The following is a 20,184-nucleotide window of genomic DNA, read 5'->3' as shown; positions in this document are numbered from 1 at the left end:
GACTCCACTTCATAAGGCAGAGTGTGGGATGCCTCCAACTGCTTTTCCATCTTTCTTCTCCCTGGACTATGGCACCAGGTTAGCTGTCAGTCAGCCTGGACAGCTGAGGGGTTTCATCTTTGTTTTTATAGGAATTTTTAGCAAACAGCTAGCAGTTACCATTTTAAAGTGCCAGTCACTCAGTCGGCTCTTTGCAACCCCATGGATTGTAGCCTGCCAGGTTCCTTCGTCCTTGGGATTTCCCAGGCAAGAATACTGGAGTAGGTTGCAGTATCCTTCTCCAGGGAATCTTCCCATCCAGGGATGGAACCCCCATCTCTTGCCTCTCCTGCACTGGCAGGCGGGTTCTTTACCACTAGCACTATGGGAGAGTTATTATACAGTTATACTTTATTGTCAATTTTAACTACCATTCCAAGTAAGCCTTGGAAGATGCATAGCAGTTAGCCAGGTAGAGATGGGTGAGAAAGGACTTGCTGAGAATCTTAACAGCATGAGTAAGGAGACCGAGGAGTAGAAATGCAGGCAACTACAGGCAGTTGTCTAGTGTATAGACTCAGAGGAGAGGAAAAGACACAAGGCTGGAGACAGGAAGGGTAGTCAGGTCGCACATACTACAAGCCCTGCAAAGGACCTTGGGCCCAAACACGAGGTGAATCATGCCTGCGCTCAGATGGATAACTCTGGTATGATCAGAGGCAAGAGGATGGACCAGCTGTAAGAAGAAAGGAATTCCTGAGAAAAGAGGCGATGAGACTTGAACCCAGGCTATTAGAACACTGAAAAGGAAAAATCAGCTGGACCACGAGAGGCGGATTTGGTTAGGAGCACTCTCTGCTGCTTTAACATTCCATCTCCTGTCTCAGTGTGCTACCAGAACCATGCTGCCTTAACCCTCGGGTCAGGGTCTTAAGAGAGACGCATGCACACGTGTCCTAAAAGCTTCACAGTTATTTCTGCTGGTGATGAGGGTGGTCACAACTCTGATGGCTAATGGGTTCCAAACAGCACAGAAAGTACAAATACACATTAGTATCAGTGTCAAACATCCACACGTGTGCTTCTTTTGCAAAAAAAAAAAAAAAAAAATGGAGTAGCTTCAAAGCAGGCTGTTGGGAAGGGTTCCCTCCCCACTGCTGTGTACTGCTTCAGTCTTAAACAGACCTCGTGGGTAGAGCTGCACACATGAAAGTGGTCTCATTAAAAGTCTCCAGTCATTCATTTTGCTTATGAAAGCCACTCTACAGTGATATTCAGAACAGAAATCTCAGCTTTCCCCAGCAATGACTCTAAAATACAATTAATGCCACTTCCCGAGGAGTCTTTCGCTATGCGCTTGAGGTATTGTGTTAATTGCTGCTGCTTCATACCAGGAATCAGAATGGGAGCAAAGCAAACATGGATCCTATTAAGTTCCAGAAGACTTAAAACTGAAGTTTCTTTTTCCCCCACCCTCCTCTTATACAATGATTCTAAAAGCAGGGGACTCCATCTGGGGAACTGCAGTGACATCCAGTGGCTGTGAAGTAAAACACACCAGTTACAAAATGGTTTGTTTTATAATTAGAGAAGCGGGAGTATTTGTTTATTTCCTGATATTTGAAATCCAACATCAATAAAGCTGTGCGTACCTCTAGAAACTCATAATAACACAACCCCAGATCAGGCAAATCAGGAATCTGTAACAAAAGCAGGATATTGGGCTGCCCTCCATGATTTACTCTGCCTGGGAAAATTCTCGGCAGTATATATTAATAGTTATGGACAGAGGTAATGAAATAATGATACTGCAGTCAAAGCTCCAAATGTCATATCACCATTCAAGACATGTATAAGTTCAAGAACAAGTCATTTCCAAAACGATCCCCTTCTCAGCCAAAATAAATAACTGGCTCTGCAATAAAGTGGACCAGGCTGGATCAGTTAGATTCCAGTAATTTCAGTACTATCTGGCTGAAGGGTTATATGAAAATGTTCTTGAGGTTTCAAAATTTCAATCTGTATTTATAGCATGTATGAAAGATGGAGATGGAGAGTGAGAGAGAGAAACCAATTATAGATTCCCAAAAAAATTTGCCTGATCTAATGGGGTGAAGAAAAAACAAACTTGCTTCCATGGAAAACATATACGCTTGAGAATCTGACAGGTATATAGATTTGTGCAAGGTTTAACTCTAGGTCAGGTATTTTATCACCAATTCTTTGTATTCTTATATGTAAAATGGAGATGAAATTAATGTACCTTGCAGGGTTGCTATGAAGCTAAATACTGAGTGTCTATCAAGATGAAAGTGAAGCCTCTCAGTAGAGGCCCTGCACACACAAGATGCACGTTGGTAGTAGCTATCACACATATACATTCATATTAAAATAAAAAGAAGTCTTCTTTGCCACACCAACCGTCACTCTGAAAACAGACTTTGGATTCAACGCGTGCATGTGTGCTCCATCGCTTCAGTCATCTCCAGCTTTTTGTGATCCTCTGGACTGTTGCCCGCTAGGCTCCTCTGTCCGTAGGATTTCCCAGGTAACAATACCGAAGTAGGTTGCCATGCCCTCCTCAGGGGATCTTCCCAACCCAGGGACTGAACCCACATCTCCTGTATCTCCAGCATTGCGGGCAGATTATTTACTGCTGACCCACCAGAGAAGTCCTTTGGATTCGATAACCCTACCATATTTTTAATGTCACATGCTCCTCCTCCTGACCTCAGTAATCTGCGGTGTGCTTAAATGGATCAGAAACAACAACAGTAGCACATCTATTAACAACATAACATGTCTCTAAAACTTTCCTAAGCTTATCTGGGACATTAAAGTCAACTGGAGTGCAGAAAACTCCTAGCTGTCATGATCTCATAAGTCAAAATGTTTTTGCCTACAAGGTTTCAGGATCTCACAAACACTAAGCCTCATATGTGTGCAGACCATGACGTGAAGATGGTATAATGTGACATGCATCACTAGCAGAAATGAGAGATGGGCAAGGACCAAGCCAGGAAACCACAGATAATTTGATGTAAACGCAAAATGAATTTGCTTAGCCTCCAAATGGTTAAAACTTGCATTTGGGTCTTCTCAGTAGTAGACTTTAAGTCAGATCCTACCACTTTCTGATGCAAAAACCTCCAGTTACTTTTTGCCTTACTCACTGTAAAAGTTCAGTCCCCTCCATGGCCTGAGGGCCCCACAGAAGCTCCATGCAGTCCCTTTCCACCACCTTCCCGACTCCCTAAGTGTCCACCTCTCGGCTGCTTCCTGAACACAAGCAGGTTGCCAAGTCCAGGCCTTCCCTGTTTATGTTCCCTTCTTCCTGAACAATCTTCTTCCATTTAAGTGAAAGAGCTGCGCCTATCTGCTTCAATCTCCACCCAAACATCACACTGTCAGGGACACCTTCCCTGATTTCCCTGCCAGCCCTAGACTCCCTACCCCATTCTCTGCCTTCATTTCCCCCCCAGTGCTAATCATTACTTAAGAGATTACACATTTTAATCATGTGTCTCTTGTCTTTCTCTTCCCATCAGAATGCAAGTTCATCGGGGCATTGCTTTTTGTCTATTGTGTTCCTACTGTACCCCCAGGATCCATATACAAAACAGGCTTGTGCAAATCAGTCCATCGCCATTTGTTAAGCTATTGGAAGAAAGCAATCAGGAAAGGCAGAGGGGGCAGAGGGAGTTCCTAGTTTTTGTGGAATCTGCGAAGTGAAAAAAAAAATGAAAATACTTAGGATTTTTTTTAATGTACACATATATATAGAAAGGTAGTTTACACAAGTGAACACACAGGCGAGAGATAATGTCAAAATAGAGAAACTAAAGAAACATTTCAGTGTTGTTAAATTGTGGATAGCATTGCTTACTTCTTGACATCTTTATTTCTAAGTTATTGGCAGTGAGCCTAATTATTTTTGTACTAAAAATATTTTTAAAAAATAATAGACTATTCCTTCACCTTTAGAATTCTATACATTGAAAACCCAGTATTTCTATCAGAGAGAGGTCAACAGTGTCCCCTGAACAACATGCAGAGCTCACTAGCTGGTCAGCAAAGTTTCGGCAAATGGTTTATCCTTTGATTCTTTAAGTCAACAGGACGCAAAGATTTACAGTTCAATATATGAGTGCCTCACTCTATTCACAAAGGACATTGTCATCTGTACAGCATATTTAAGGGGGAAACACTCCATCCTACTTGTTTTCATTTTAACATGCAAATAGTAAAAATGTTGCTTAATACCACTCTTAGGCTGAAAAGATATTGCAAGAGTATTTATAAGCTACATACTCACAAATACAATTCAAAAACACACTGGTTTTACTCTTCATGCTGAAAAAGACCACAGCACCATAAAAGTTGTTTTTGTCACACTGTTAGATAAAGAGGTGGAAGAAATAAAAAGGAAAAAACTGTTCCTCAGGACTTTATTCGGATAGTCATTAACTATTATCATCTAACATCTCAGTGTATCCTTACAGAAATAAAGCAGTAGATTTTTTTTTAAAGGAAGGGAAAGTGGTAAATCTAATACACATTAGTAATCCAATAGCATTAATGTCTGCAATTTTTCTACTGTATAAAGATATTATCTGAGTAAAAGCAAAGAGGATTAAAAAAAAAGAACACAATAAAGCTTTGGAACTCAATTTCTTTCTCATAAGCTTTGGCCTAATGCTTGGTTAATGAAACCATGAAACAATATTCTCACATCTTTGATTTTATTTCAGCAGTTTCCAGAAAATACAGTAATGGAGAAATATATTTCTATTCAGTGCCTAAAAGTTTAAATTTAGTATGTAGCTCAAATTAATTCTCAATGTTCCATTTTAAGCTTCTACATTAAAAGACTTGCACAAATCTTTTTATTCCTCATATAACCTGCAGTGGTCTCCATGAACACTGCTGCTTGATTTACAGGGTAGATTTTATTACCGAACTTCAAGCTCTTTGTTAGGGATAAATCATCATGACTGTAACTGCAAAAGATGTTTAATGATTTTTAAAGTCTCTCAAAGAGAAAAAGTTAAGAGTATAAAACACTTTTATTAGATATTATGTTAATTAAGAGCTACTTTGCTAAAAGCCATAAGTAAACAAAATAGTTTGGAATTATGGCACGTGCCTTTCTAGAGTCACCACCACATTCTAAGAGGTTAATGATCATAAATAGAAGTTAAATTAGTTACAAATGGCAAGGAAGAAAATATACATTGGGTTTTTTCTGGCCTATGAAAGTGAGACAGCAAGTCACATGGACCAGTATAGCATACCTGCAAGATTCGAGTTTTCCTGGCAGGTATAGGCTCAGTTGTGGAGATCAGCTGACATGTTATGGCCCATTAACTCTCAAACAGAGGGTGGAAGGGTGGGCTGGGGTTCAGAATCCCTGTGGGGACTATCCAAGCTTCTTTTCTGCAGGTTTCCCCCTGTCCTCTCCCAAGGTCTTGACACATCTTAGGACAGCAATCTTCAAACAGGAAGTACTACGGACACTTTCTGAATTATTTAGGGAATGCAAGGGACTTTAAATGAACCAATCACTTTCCAGAATTTTTTGAAGATGGATCCTCCTAGGAACATAACTTTTCTGCCAACATCATCTCCATTGTACTTCATAAGACAAAGGCAAACTTCTCATCCAAACTGAACCTAGCTTTGGTACACTGCTCTCGGGCATAAACATGTTTCCTTTGTTCTATGTATCAAACAAAGGAAAATGTTTATAATACTAGTAGCTAGCTATGCAAGAAAGTGAATAACTCTCATAGCTAGGTATAAAATTCTCAGTTCCTTAAACAAATTGAAGGAACAAACTGTGCTGTCACTGACCAATTATTTAAAATAATTTTGATAATTTACTACTAAGTTGTTTGATATATAATGCAAAGGAGTTGGTGGTAGGCTAAATAATAGATACCCACATCTTAATCCCTGGAACCTTCGAACGTTACCTTAAACGATAAAAAACAAAACAAAAGTTTGCACATATAATTGATTTAAGGATCTTGAAGTAAAGAGATTACCCTGGGTTATGCTGCATAAACCCTAAATGCTACTGTTCTTATAAGACAGTGACAGTGCGAGAGTGCACATGGAAAGAGAGAACACGGTGTGACTGTGGAGACAGAGAGTAGAGCGATGCAGCCGTAAGCCAGGCCATGCCAGCAGCCACAAGAAGCTAGACGAGACAAGAGGTGAAGCCTCTTCGTGAACCTCCAGAAGAAGTTCATCCCTGAAGATACCTTGAATCCAACCCACTGATTCTGATTTCAGACTTCTGGCCTCCAGAATGGTAAGGGAATAAACTTTGGTTGTTTTAAGCCACCAAGTTTATGCTAATTTGTTACAGTAGCCAAGGGAAACTAATATAAAACTCTAAGAATCAAATGGCACTGTCCTAACAAACTCCTTCCTTTCTCATCTACCTATTGTGGGAATATCTGTAAAAATAAGAAAAGGGAGACAAAATTGTTGTTGAATTCTGTCCCATTCTAGCAGGAAAATGGAAATAGTTTATGAGTTTTTAAAAGGTTTGAGAAGAAAAGCCTCTACAAGTTCACAATACAGCGATGCATTTCCAACTGAAAATAAGACTATTTTTTATGTTTATGACTTTCAAATGTGAAGGAATTATTTATTTCTTTAAGAAAAATTTAGGGTATACACTCGCATAAAGTGAAACACCACTGTGGGTATTTCCCATGGCTGTGCTATAATTAATGCAAAATGTAGCCCACATTACAGCATATTTTACTAACCTCTCAAAAATTTTCTTTGTGCTGCTGCTGCTACTGCTAAGTCGCTTCAGTCGTGTCCAACTCTGTGTGACCCCATAGATGGCAGCCCACCAGGCTCCCCCATCCCTGGGATTCTCCAGGCAAGAACACTAAAAATTATTATGCAATGTATCTTTCCATCAACTTAGACTCTATGGTTTAGCTCCCAAATTTCCATAGATCATTATGGAAACAATGAGAGGTGGTAAATTTGTAATACTTCTATCTTAATTTCTATTCTTATTTTTTATTCTTATTCTTATTCTTATTATTTCTATTCTAGTGCTACTTCATTTTTCTCTCAATCATCACCAACAAAAATCAAAAACAAAGAAAAGGATGATTCATAACTGTCCTCTGTCTTTCCATAAGTGAAGCAAAGCTTTGCCATATGATCAAAATTATAAAGGACATAAAAGCAATGATATGACCATGATTTTGTGTCCTTACCTAGACCTACATGGGGCAGGTGCTCAAAAAGGGTCCAGCTGTGGTCATCAATGTAATGATTCTTCAGGATCAACAGCTGGCAAACATCTCGGGCAGTTATGTCACTGGGTACCTCTAAAGCTCTGCTGGTTTCATCTTCACTGTATACTTTAATTACCTGTGTATGTAGAAAAAAAAAAAAGAGCTAGAATAGTCTGTTTAAAACATCATTCTAATAAGTCATTGAACTTATTGGTTGAGTTAATTACAAATTCCTCATACAGTCTATTTTACATCTAATTTTCTTATATATGGAGCAAATGGTGCCCATCCAAGACTTGTTTATAACATGTCAAAGTCACTCTGTCTGACCACTTCCAATCTGTTAAGTGTGTAAACTTCAGGCCATTCAATGACCATTCAATGTCATTTTCCACTACTCTGATCTACTAAAATGCTATTCACCTCTTATCAACATTTAAAATTATCCATTCCATATTTTAATCTGTAAATAATTCAAGTAACACAGGTGATTTATTCTCAGATATACACAAGTTGTAATAGCAGCAAAGATTTCTCTATTTCAGCTTATAGGAACTTTGGCAAAGACTGGCTAGAGGCTCACAAAATCCTTTTTTTCTTTTCTTCCTTGCAAGTAGTTGTGTCCACAGGATTGAGATTTGGTCAATAGGATGTAAGTACATGCAATGTGACACTTCCAGGCCTAATCCCTACAGCTGTCCCAGATACTGTCCCCCATTCTCTTACACCACCTGCTCACTGAATGGAGATGATGACAAAGTCCTAAAGAGGAGAGCAGAGCTATGGGACAGAAGGAGGCTTTGTCTCTGAATGACCACATAAAAGGTGCTCAACTAGTAATGCCTGCAAGGAACTTTGACAAGAGCAAGAAATTAACTTTTACTGCTAACTTATTGTGACTTTGTATTTATCTATTACAGCAGCTTATGTCACCCCCAAAACATACAGAATCAGAGAAAGTTTCATGTACAGCACTCCCTTCAACATTTACCAAGTTGTGCTACATGCTAGAATTTCCACTATTAACTATGGTATGTCATATATAAATTAAATTATTGATGATGAACTAAATACCTATGAAAATAGTATAGTAAGATCAACACACACAAATGTCTGGAAGTTATAAGAAAACTCAATATAAGAAATATTCTTGTTATAAAAATGTCGACATTTAAACATTTTTAGCAATTTAGATAAATGAAAATTAAAATGATATATCAATTCTCTCCTATTGATTATTTTTCTAATTACATAAAATGACTGGAATGAAATAGTTACTCTCTTACAATGACAGTGTTATAAATTGGCAAAACTATTTTTTACATCTATTGGAAAGTCTCAAAGCATGAGAGAGGCTATTTCTTCAACTTAGTAATTTCACTTAGGCAAACTATCTCAGTAAATCTGTCCTAAATGTGGGGAAAATAGCTGTAGATATGTCCTGCAAAGCATTATGTATGTTCTATCAACCTAAATATTCCACAATAAAAGAGGTAAACAATAGTACTTTCACAAAATGGAATATTATAAGGTACTTAAAATGTTATTCAAGAAAATGACATAAGAACTTTAAAAAAAATTCTTAAAATAAAATAAGGACATTAAAGTATAAGTTATGCACAGTTGTATTGGCTGGATTGGCTACCAGGCACTGACTCCTCACTGAACTGCATTCCGATTGGCTTTTAGAGAACCACTGCCTAAGGAGGCAGTGCCATCAGTCTCCGTGATGCTGGCAGCTCTACCTTCAGCTCAGAGACAGAGTAGTGGAGCTGCTGAAACTTGCTCGTCACAGTTGACTGTTAAACATTCAGGAACTTGGCCAGCCAGGCATCTTGAAATCAGCCATGGTGAGAGAATGTATACTCAAGAATACAGCAAATGCCACAAATAGGTCTTTTTTAAAGAAAAAAAATTTTAGAGCCAGTTTACCACTGCATGATTGCCTCAGCTCCACAGAGAATATATTATCTAGATGGATCAATCAACGCCCAGAGTTTCCCCGGCAACAATGACTCTTTCAGAGACGGGGACATGACCTAATCAGAGCTGATCAGGGCCAATCTGGACATCATAAAGTGGGTATTCTTTTCCACTGGGCAGGGGTAGGTGTGGCTGCTACGGTTCACAAAGAGAAAGACTGTGGAAAAAATAGGGTCCCACATGGAATAAATCACACCAAGAGATGAAAAGAGTCCTGAGAATAACCCTGCGCCCTTGGACCAAGGAACTTTTGAAGTTTTGTGTTTTAATCATATGTGTGCTATGAGGATGTACACTTCTAGTGGTGATATCCATCTACTTATCCCCCTTCTTCTAGCCGTGGACCTTCTCTAACTCCTCCATACTGCTAGAGGAATAAACTTTCTAACAGCCGATCATATCAGGTCATTCAGGGGCTCTTCACTGTCCTAACCCAAGCAGCTCATTGTGCAAAGTCCCCATGCAAAGTGCACATCCTCTGCCAAGTGTTTTAATATAAGGCTCGCTTCCTAGGTGGTTCACTGGTAAAGAATACACCTGTCAATGCAGAAGACATAGGAAATGTGGGCTCAGTTCCTTGGTCAGGAAGATCTCCTGGAGAAGGAAATGGCAACCCACTCCAAAAATCGCATGGACAGAGGAGCCTAGCGGGCTACAGTCCATGGGGTCACAAAGAGTTGGACACAACTGAGTGGCTGGGCATGCCCATGTACGTCAGCGAAAGAGTTGGCTGTTGCCCTCAGAGAGCTGAAGCACAGTGGGGAAAGCAGTATCCAAAACAAAACAATAACCAGAAAGTAGGACATAAAAATGCAGTATGTTACTCAGTCATCAAATGGGAATTAAGAGAAACCCAAAAGACATCCCTGGGAAAGTGATATTCAGGCGAAGACCTGAAGAAGGAGTGGGCAGCAACCAGGCAAAAAGAGAGTAAGAGCATTTCAGGATAAGAGAAGTGAAGTCATACAAAGCCCCTGGGACAAGAAGAAACTTGGCAGGTCCTAATGATTAAGAGAATCAGGGATGGCAGGAGTAGCAAACAGAGAGGACGGTCCTAAGGAAACAAGTCGTAAACACGATGGTCGTAAGAGGGCTGTAAGACCCTAAGTTCAGAACTGACTTAAGAATCACTGAGCTTACAGGTGGTAAACAAACTTGTGGACATGGATAAGTCAGACAAGGGAGAAAAGGAAGAAGCATGAGGGAAAAAAAGAATCTAGGTCTGAACCCTGAGAAAGTCCAGTATTTAATGGTGAGTTAGGTAGGCTGCAGTCCATGGGGTCGCTAGGAGTCGGAGAGGACTGAGCGGCTTCACTTTCACTTTTCACTTTCACACATTGAAGAAGGAAATGGCAACCCACTCCAGTGTTCTTGCCTGGAGAATCCCAGGGATGGGAGAGCCTGGTGGGCTGCCGTCTATGGGGTTGCACAGAGTCGGACACGACTGAAGCGACTTAGCAGCAGCAGAGTCAAGAAAATCTGAAAGATGAAGCGAAATAGAGAACCAGGGAAGTGGGGCCCCAGGGAATAAAGCCCAAACTCTAGCACACACACAGCCTGCATGAAATCTCCTTATACTACCAATGGAGAGGCTTTGTTAAAATGTCTCATTTTTGTTTCTACTTATTTCTCCTTGAAATATATGAAAAGGGGAGAGAGAATCTAACCCTTAACTCTTTAGTAGGTTGAATATGTCCCTTGTCAATATTATTACTACACTAAACTTTCCTATTTAAGAAAAATATCAAGTCATAAGTGAAACTACATGACTACTACAGATTTAAACTAAGGTACAAACTTTTGTGATCATACAAAAACCAAATAGCAGGGTTGCTCTTAAGAATCATTAGAGCAAAACAGTGCTATCCTATTTAAATCCTCCACATACTGAAAGATAAAAACAGAGAGATATGGAGATCATATAATCATGATATTTAATAAAGGGATATTGTACATTTCCAATTGAGTGAGTGAGTGAAAGTCACTCAATGGTGTCCAACTCTTTACGACCCCGTAGACTATACAGTCCATGGAATTCTCCAGGCCAGAATACTGGAGTGGCTAGCCGTTCCCTTCTCCAGGGGATCTTCCCAACCCAGGGATCGAACCCAGGACTCCCGCATTGCAGGCAGATTCTTTACCAGCTGAGCTATCAGGGAAGCCCATGCAGTGGCCCAAATCCTCAACTTTCTATATAAAGTAAAAAAAAAAAACGGGGGGTGGGGTAAAAAGAAGTCATATCAATTGATCCACGAGATCATTTGCAATTGTTTATTAGCAAGAAGAAATCCTCCTGGAACCCTAAAGAAGAACAGGAACTGTCTTTGTCTCATCAATGAGCAGACACTTGATTAGCAAGAAGACAAGCATTGATAAGATCTGTCTACAACATCCCACCAAGATGAACAGAGACAGCTCCAGAGGACAGCCAACAATGTACACACAGGCTGTGTTGAGGAAGCCCTCAAGTGTCACTGTAATCTTGAAAGAGCAGCCTTGGCCTTTAGAGTGGTTTACAGTTTAAACTGCTCTGGGAGCATGTGGCATCCAGCAATGAAAACGTAATATAAAGACCCAGTAGCCCCTGCAAGAGGACATGCTGGCATGTGGATGGCTGACATCCTTATCACGGCAGTTTATATACTTTACACCCCAACTCCCCTAGACTGGCCCTTCATAAAAAAAAAATAAGTGGAGGCAAGAGATTAAAAAATTAACATAACTCATTTTGACAGCAGTAGACACAACAATGTTCAAATATACAAAGAGCAAGAAATGGTTAACTTCAGAAAAGAAATCTGAAAGCCTAGGGACTAAAACAGATGAACGACTTAAAACATAAGACAAAGGCTATTGCCAAAAAGTAGGGACTGTAGTTGAAAGTCAATCTGATATATACTGCTTTGCCCTCAAAGCACACAGAGTAGTCATCTGTTATTTTCCCCGGAAATTCTGATTCTTAGAGCAGATTATGTGCGAAGCCTCAGGAAAGCCCTGGGCAGAGGCTAAGCAGTCAGCCTTTCTCCTCCTTCCTGAAGTCTCAAAAAAGTGATGGAACAGGATGGCTAGTTCCTTTCCCAACTGGATTCATCCTAGAATATGGGGAAAAAACTCATGATTGTCATCTGGTCATTTGGCAATACCACAGAGCAGAAAGGGGCACTGGACCCATTGGTAAGTAACTAGCTACTTGATAACCTTCCCCCATTTATTGCTTTTTTCTTCAGACAAAAGAGGAAAAGATGATAATCACTCAGCAGGTAAAAAAAAAGCACAGACTAAGCATAACTACATGAGCAAGAATCTACAGGATGAAGCAAGAAACCTTTTTTTTAAAAAAAAAGAAAGAATGAGCAAAAGAGAAGGAAAAAGACCACTGGATATGGCCATTTTCTGTGTCAAAGTTTCTATTTTGGGAAAAAATTAAATTTGATTTTTAGATTAAGTACCCTTAAATTGGAGAAGGAAATGGCAACCCATTCCAGTACTCTTGCCTGGAAAATCCCACAGATGGAGGAGCCTGGTAGGCTACAGTCCAGGGGGTCACAAAGAGTCGGACGTGACTGAGCGACTTCACTTCACCCTTAAATACCACATGTAATATTTAATTAAATATGTTAAACACTATCATTTAAATACCAAGATCTTACTAGAATGAAAATTACCTAACTTTTCAAAAGAAAGATAAATGCACTTATTGTACCTATTAATTATATGTTTATTTATAATTAATAGAAAATAAGGAACAAGGTAAAGTCCATAGAAATTTGATTTCAACTAGGTCCCAAAGTAAAGCTTATTTCTACTGCTCTTTAAAATTTTATCGTCCAAGTAAAGCCAGATTATAAAGATATCTTTTAATGCTTCAGATATTTTTCTCCATTATTTTTAACAGATAGGCAATGTACCTAAAACAGTGAAATATTTTTATATAGAGGTCAGAGTAGCCCTGGATTTTTACATTCTTCTAAATAAGGAACGCAACGTCCTAAGATAAGAAGAGACAGATATTTTGAATTAAGCAACTCAGTGTTTTCCCTTGAAGGAAATGGCAAATAATATATTCATTCTTGCTTTTTCCAAACCTCCAGCAAAACATTATATTTAAAAACAAAGACTGTTCCAAAAGATCCTAACAGTTCAAGAAAAGCTATTGCTTCCTTATTGCTACCCTTCATATTTTACTAGCTGTCAAATATTTATTAAGAACAAAACAGTACATAGTTTGGAGAAATCAGATAGTAGGGACTTAAATTCTTGTCATTAGATGAGACATTCAACAACATATTTTATTTGAGCATGAGCATTACATGTTCAATTAGCTATCAGATATTAACTCAAAACAGAGACTGTCACCAGTATCAGAATTACAAGAAGTGACTGACATAAACGGGTCCATTTCGTACTCCGGTGGCCCCTTTCAATTTTATTCCCTATGAGCCTTCCCTTATTCTCTACCTCTGATCATATGTTTCTCAGTTTCTTTAATCAGCCATGCCCCTTCCTGACATGGGGCCTTTGCACCTTTTACTACCACTGCCTAAAACACTGTCCCTCCACCTTCTGCTTCTCCTCCCTCAGATAAACCATCCATTCTGTGGGGAAGTTTTCAGTGCTCCTCCCAGCCCTTTGTTTCATGTATGCATATGTGCAACTATGTGATTACTATGCATCAGCTTCCACTACTCAGCATGCTGCATGACACCAGGGATGACGTCAATACGTGATTCCCACAATGTTCCTCCAGCAGCCAGCACAGCGCCTAGCACAGGGTAAACACTCCTTTACCGATGACTGATGCCATCATGAATGGCTCTGTAGGAGACAATACTAGGGATTCCAAAACAGTAGCTTGGAAACCTCACAGGGTTTAAAAACTTCTAGGGAAGGAAGGGCCCACATGAGACCAAAGAGAAAACACAGGCGAAGTTTTCAAGAAATCGGCAGACTCAACAAAGGTGGATGAGATGACATCTCTAGGACTTTGTGAGAATTTGAAAAAAAATAAAGACCATATGTGTGGAACAAATATCATGAGCAAAAATACCTGGACTGAAGAGGCAAAAACTATGCATGAGACAGGAGACGGAAGACTCAGGTGAGACGACAGAGACCGAGTTCCCAGGCCTATGGAAGAAGTATCCTGGCCCAGCACTGCTGGACACTGGTTTCCATCAGTGCGAACTAGCGAGGAGGGCACCCCAAGAGTGGATCCCTTTTAATATACACAGATGACAAACTACCTTTTTTTCAATGGCTGGAAATAGATAATTAAGTTTTAAAAAGACAGTTTTACTAGAATAAGATTATCAAGTGGTAAGAGAATGATAAATAACCCATGGCGATCTAATCATTTGGGAACAAGTTCAGTTACAAGTAACAGAAAAATCTATTTGGCTTATTAACCAAATTAAAGTTTTGATTTTTTTTTTTCTTTTTCTCACATTTGAAAACAGAGGTGGACAGCTCAGGGTCTGATGAGGCCATTCCATCAAGTAACTATGGATCCAGGCTCTTTTTTTTTTTTTTTCCTTTATTTTAATTTACAATACTGTAATGGTTTTGCCATACATTGACAAGATCCAGGCTCTTTAAATGTCAGCTCACAATCCCTCAAGGTCACAAGGTGGATCATCCCCACACCACCTCTGTAAAAATCCTCAACTTGGTTACATCATCATATTTTAGCAGGAACATTAGAGTGTGTGCCGGGATAAAGAGATAAACTAACTCAGAGTCAAAGCATCTGTGTGGCTGGGGATCCATACAGATCTTCTGGGCGTTTCATATGAATTCAGAAAGCCAGGATGAAGTTTTTGCTGTATGAATTCATTTCCCGTCTAGCATCAGGGCCTGAGGCCCAGTGTGGCCTCACTACTGGAAATGTCCCAAGCCTGGCATGGCAGGGGAGTTAGCACTGCCCCACCTGACAATCTGGATCAGTGACACTGGAGAATCATGCCATGTCTAGGCTTCCAACCAAGAGAAGAAAGCGTGTCTGCAGGCAAAGAGGGGCCCAGAAACTCTCCTTCAAGCCCCTTTGCTCTTCTCTGTTCTGATCCTTTCTGCTCTCCTTCTCAGGCCAAGAGCCAGGCAAATTGCTCATTCCTCAGACTTTCCTTCTCCCTCAAGGATGGCAAAAAAGACCCTAACTCAAGCAGGTGTCCAATTTTATAAAGCAAGATATCAGAAGCCCTTTCAGTGTGCTCTGTTATGTGGTAGGAAAAAGGGCAAAAGAAACAGCTCCAATTTCATTATAAAAGAAAGTAAACATTAAAATTAAGTCTAAAAATATCCCAAACCGTGGACACACACATATACATATGAATATATTCATGTTATTTTAGGACCTAAATCCAACACAAATAATAAAGAGGGTCAAAGCACAAATCCCACTCTAATGTTCCCAGTAACTTCATCAAAGGAGTGTTCTCTGAAGCCTCAGTGTTTTTAAAACTCATGTAATTCCTGTGACGATGCCAGTGCTGACTAATTCATCTTTGAAGTGAAAAAAAAAAAAACCTTCACAAGTGCTAATGCTTATTCATATTTAAAGCAGAAAACCACTGGTCATGCTTATGTTGGACACAATGTTATTCCAGTATCTCATTTCAGTTTTTCAGCAGTCGTTTGTTCCCAGAATAACCATAAGACATGCCTAAGCAAAAAAGTTAATAACTGTTTCTCACAGTGAGGAAGAAGGACAAGTAGGGGAGGGGCAAGGGGAGAAGAGTTTAGAAAAGGGGAGAAAACATGAGGAGAGGAAAGAGAATATTTATCAGAGCCCAGGACCCATCAGACTTTTTGCTGTAAATTTTTGAGCCACCTGGCATCAACCGAAGCACTTTTAGAACCTTCCTGTTTCAGTGATTTTCAAAAGCACATCTTCTCACATTTAACTTCTCTGAACCTTAGGTGTAACTTATCATCAATGGTTATGGCATAGTTTAATTGGAAGCATATAAGATAATGATACTTTTTGTGATGTAGGGTGCCAGAGAATCAATGAAATATGTGATATTCAGTCTTCTGATACACCTGTGGGTATTATTTCATGAACTTTTAACAGCATGCATATCACTTTCTAGACCTAACATTCCCATATTGTGATAGCACTAGGGAAAACTGATTTATATCTATTTTTTATAATTTTACCTTTTTCTCACTTTTCTAAATATTTCTTTTCTATCAGTGCAAAGCATGTGTATCAGTATAAAACATGTATAGTTCCTTAAAATGGGGTAGGAAATGGCAACCCACTCCAGTGTTCTTGCCTGGAGAATCCCATGGACAGAGGAACCTGGGATGGCTATAGTCCATGTGGCTGCAAAGAGTCGAACACAGCTGAGTGACTAAGTACAAGTACATTCCTATAAAAAAAAAATGGCAGCAATACTGTTAGAATTATAAAATACTTAAGGCTGCCAGGACTCTTAGAAACACCCACTGAAATCATCTCATTTTACAAGTGAAGAAGCTGAGACTGAAGAGAGCCTGACTTGCCAGGGGATCCATCTGCTCACTGGCAGAACCTACCAGGGAACCTATCTCTGGATTCCTACCTGGTCTTTCCAATCTGCTTACCCAACTTTGCGGTGCTGTTTTGACAAGACATCTTGGATAAACACATTAGATAATTGAAAACCCAAATATGCAACCATATGCAAATATGGCTCAAAGCACCCAGCTTTCTGAATGTCAAAAAAGTTATTCTTTGTGTTTCACATTTTTCAGCACAACTTGCCAGGAAAGAAAAAAAAAAAAAAAGGCATATTCAGAAACAGCCAGCAGAGGGAGTCTTTATTTCTTGGTGCAAATAAAACAGGATGCTTTGAAAGTTGTTTTAATTTTGTTAGCCCTTTAATATTTAATATTGCTTTATTATTATTGGGCTTCTCTGGTGCTCAGTTGATAAAGAGTCTGCCTGCAGTGTGGGAGATCTGGGTTCAGTCTCTGGCTTGGGAAGATCCCCTGGAGAAGGAAAAGGCTACCCATTCCAGTATTCTAATCTGGAGAATTCCATGGACTGTATAGTCCATGGGGTCACAAAGAGCTGGACACGACTGAGTAACTTTTACTTTTTTCACTTTTACTATTATTAACCCTATAGAGGTCCTGCTTAAAATAGTTGTAAGCTTCTAACAAATTTAAATCAATTTTTAAACATTCTGAACTTTTTGAATTTTTAAGATAAATCATGTCTAAATTTTTAATAAGAAGTGTTACGGATGGGGTGGAGGGTGGTGTGTATATATTTTTATATATATATACATGTCACTTCGGGTGGTATATAATATAAAGTCCCCTTTCCTGGAACTCAAGCTGATCATGGCAAAATTTTTGAATGATCATGGCAAAATTTTTCTTCAAATCCTGATAAAACTACCCCAACTAATTTGACTTCTGAAACTATAAAATAAAACTCCTGGTATCTTCACAGACACAACTGAATGTGTATATCCAAATGTGAAGTCCAATTAGGAAGCTATAAACAACACAGGACAATGCTGTTTTGCCAAAATGGTTTTTTAATCCCTCTTTTGAAACTGTCTTAAGAGCAAGCATTTTTAATATCCTATGGGAGTAGAAAAATCTTTATCCTTTCAGAGAGCTTAATAACTGAAATAACCAAAAGTCTTACTTCTTGTTTTCTGCCAAAAAGAGATTCTTATTTTTTTAGATTTGGCTTAGGGTGCTGAGGCATGGCCAGGAGAGTCAGCCCTAAGACCGGCCCTGAGCAAGAGTCTTAGACTGTTAATCAGCCCAGCTATTTTTAATCTGCTTTCATTGCCAAAAGTGGACCAGACATTCTAGTTTGCAAACTAATATGAGGTATGGCCCTCATTCATGCAGAGGTTCAGACCAGGTGCTTGAGGCCATTAGTGGACTCCAAAAATCTGCTCTGTGATCAGATCCTAGACCACCAGCTTATCAACTATGAGTCTTAGATTCCTCATCCTGTAAAATGGGCAAAGTGACAGCAAACTCATAGCAGTCTGTTCATAATAGTGACTACTATTATACATTTTTGAAAGCAAAATAAGTCCCAAGAGATTTCTACTGAGGTCCAATGAACTCTCTCATATGGTTTGATCACTATATCTTTAAGGCAAGATTGAGTGCACATCAAGGAAAAAATAGCTAAGAGGGCAAAAGAAAGAGTGATTAGAGAAAAAAAAAGGTGAGATTTGTCCAATGAGTAGACTACAGGTGGGCTTCCTGGCAGCTCTGCTGGTAAAGAATCCACCTGTGAGGCAGGAGACCCCAGTTCGATTTCTGGGTTGGGAAGATCCTGGGAGAAGGAATTCGCTACCCACTCCAGTATTCCTGGACTTCCTTGGTGGCTCAGATGGCAAATAATCCACCTGTCAGACAGCAAAGAATCTGCTTGCAATGCGGGAGACCTGGGTTCAAGCACTGGGTTGGGAAAATTCTGGGAGGAGGGCATGTCAACCCACTCCAGTATTCTTGCCTGGAGATCCCCATGGACAGAAGAACCTGGCAGGCTACAGTCCATGGGGCTGCAAAGAGCTGGACATGACTGAGCAACTAAGCACAGTTCAGCACAGACTTCAGGTGAGAGGCAAGAGCTTGGCAGCTGCAGGGAGGAGCCCACTCTGCAGCCTGCATGCGCCAATCAATTCTGACAGGCAGTCCCTGTGCAGGCAGGGCTCACCTGGGCTCAGTCCTGCCTCATCATTCATTAGCACTGTGCTTTGGGTAACTTCTCCAAGCCTCACTTTTCTCATCCCAGACTGGGTTTGCCCACCACTCCTTTAGGGTTCTTAAGAGGATTAAAGAGACCATGTAATTAGTGCTGAACACAGTATAGCTGCTTTTATTTCTATTGGTGTATGTGGATGGTAGGGAGTGCTCAAAACTGCCCAGGGCAACAAGCTGGGGGGTGGGGTTGGGGTGAAACAGAGCTCATGAAAAACCAGGGTGGACCAGCTAAAACGGGCCCTGAGTGCACGGCTTCTCACCACAAGGTATGGAACACAGGGAAAAGGAAAGGAGTGCTACAGAAAGACAAATACAAAGAACGAAATGCCAATAACAGGTCAGTATCAAAAAAGCCCAATTTACTTTTTTTTTTATGCGTTTATTCAATGAATAGGAATTATATCTCAGCTTTGCACATTCCTGTGCTGGGCAATTGAGTCTAGTGATGATCAAAACTGATACAGCCCCTATCAGCATATAGCTCACAGTCCAGTAATGTCCCCTCTGTCTACTGAGGCAATGTCTTAACACTAGGTACAACTGTACCTCTTTCAAATGTTATATATAACCCAGAAGTCCCTGATGGATAATCCCTCGGAGAGTGAAAGGGGAAGTTATCTAAATACCTATCTTATTATATTTAAAGCTATATTCCCAGATTTTTAAGAAAATATTCATCAGCATATAATAGTTGGATTAATTTTTTAAATTTAAATTAGAGTCTTCATTTCAGAAAGTGAGCAGAGGGAACAAGAATTTGAGAGACATATTGTCTTTTGTTCCCTGGCTGCACAGTATCAAGGACAACTACTTTTTGGTTGACTCATTTGTTACAAGAAAATTTTTGGATACCTATTTAACAGGATAGAGCCCCCCCCCACCACCACCATTTTTAATAGGCAGATTTTAAACTGTTTATGAAACTAGTAAAACATGCCAGATGGGGGGGGGGGGGGAAGAAATTCACATTTGTTGAGCTTCTACTACATGTCAAGTACTTCTAAATATTTATCCTATTTAATCCTCACAACTGCTCTGTGAGGAAGCACCATCATTCCCAAGACAGAGAAACTGACTGTTAGAAAGGTTTAAAAAGAAGACACCTCAAGTCACAGCACTGATCAGTGACAGAGCTGAGTTCAAACTCAGGGTTTCCTGACTCTGAAATAGAATCTCCACTCTATCACACTTCCTAAAAGCGCACTTTTAGGGAAAAGAAACATTCTGT

General features: G+C 39.8%; 1 protein-coding gene across 2 annotated transcripts in view; it reads right to left on the bottom strand.

The window, feature by feature from the left end:
* Positions 1-20,184, bottom strand: part of GRB14 (growth factor receptor bound protein 14) — a 123,268-nt gene that overhangs the window by 40,813 nt on the left and 62,271 nt on the right. For both annotated transcript variants that reach the window (XM_068967291.1, XM_068967292.1), the window contains one exon: positions 7,230-7,386. In XM_068967291.1, the coding sequence (XP_068823392.1) occupies positions 7,230-7,386 (157 nt within the window). The remainder of the gene's footprint in view (positions 1-7,229; positions 7,387-20,184) is intronic.

Source organism: Capricornis sumatraensis, chromosome 3 (assembly GCF_032405125.1).
Source record: "Capricornis sumatraensis isolate serow.1 chromosome 3, serow.2, whole genome shotgun sequence".
NCBI lineage: Eukaryota > Metazoa > Chordata > Mammalia > Artiodactyla > Bovidae > Capricornis > Capricornis sumatraensis.
Note: the sequence above shows the minus strand (reverse complement) of the source record. Positions and strands in the feature narration are given on the sequence as shown.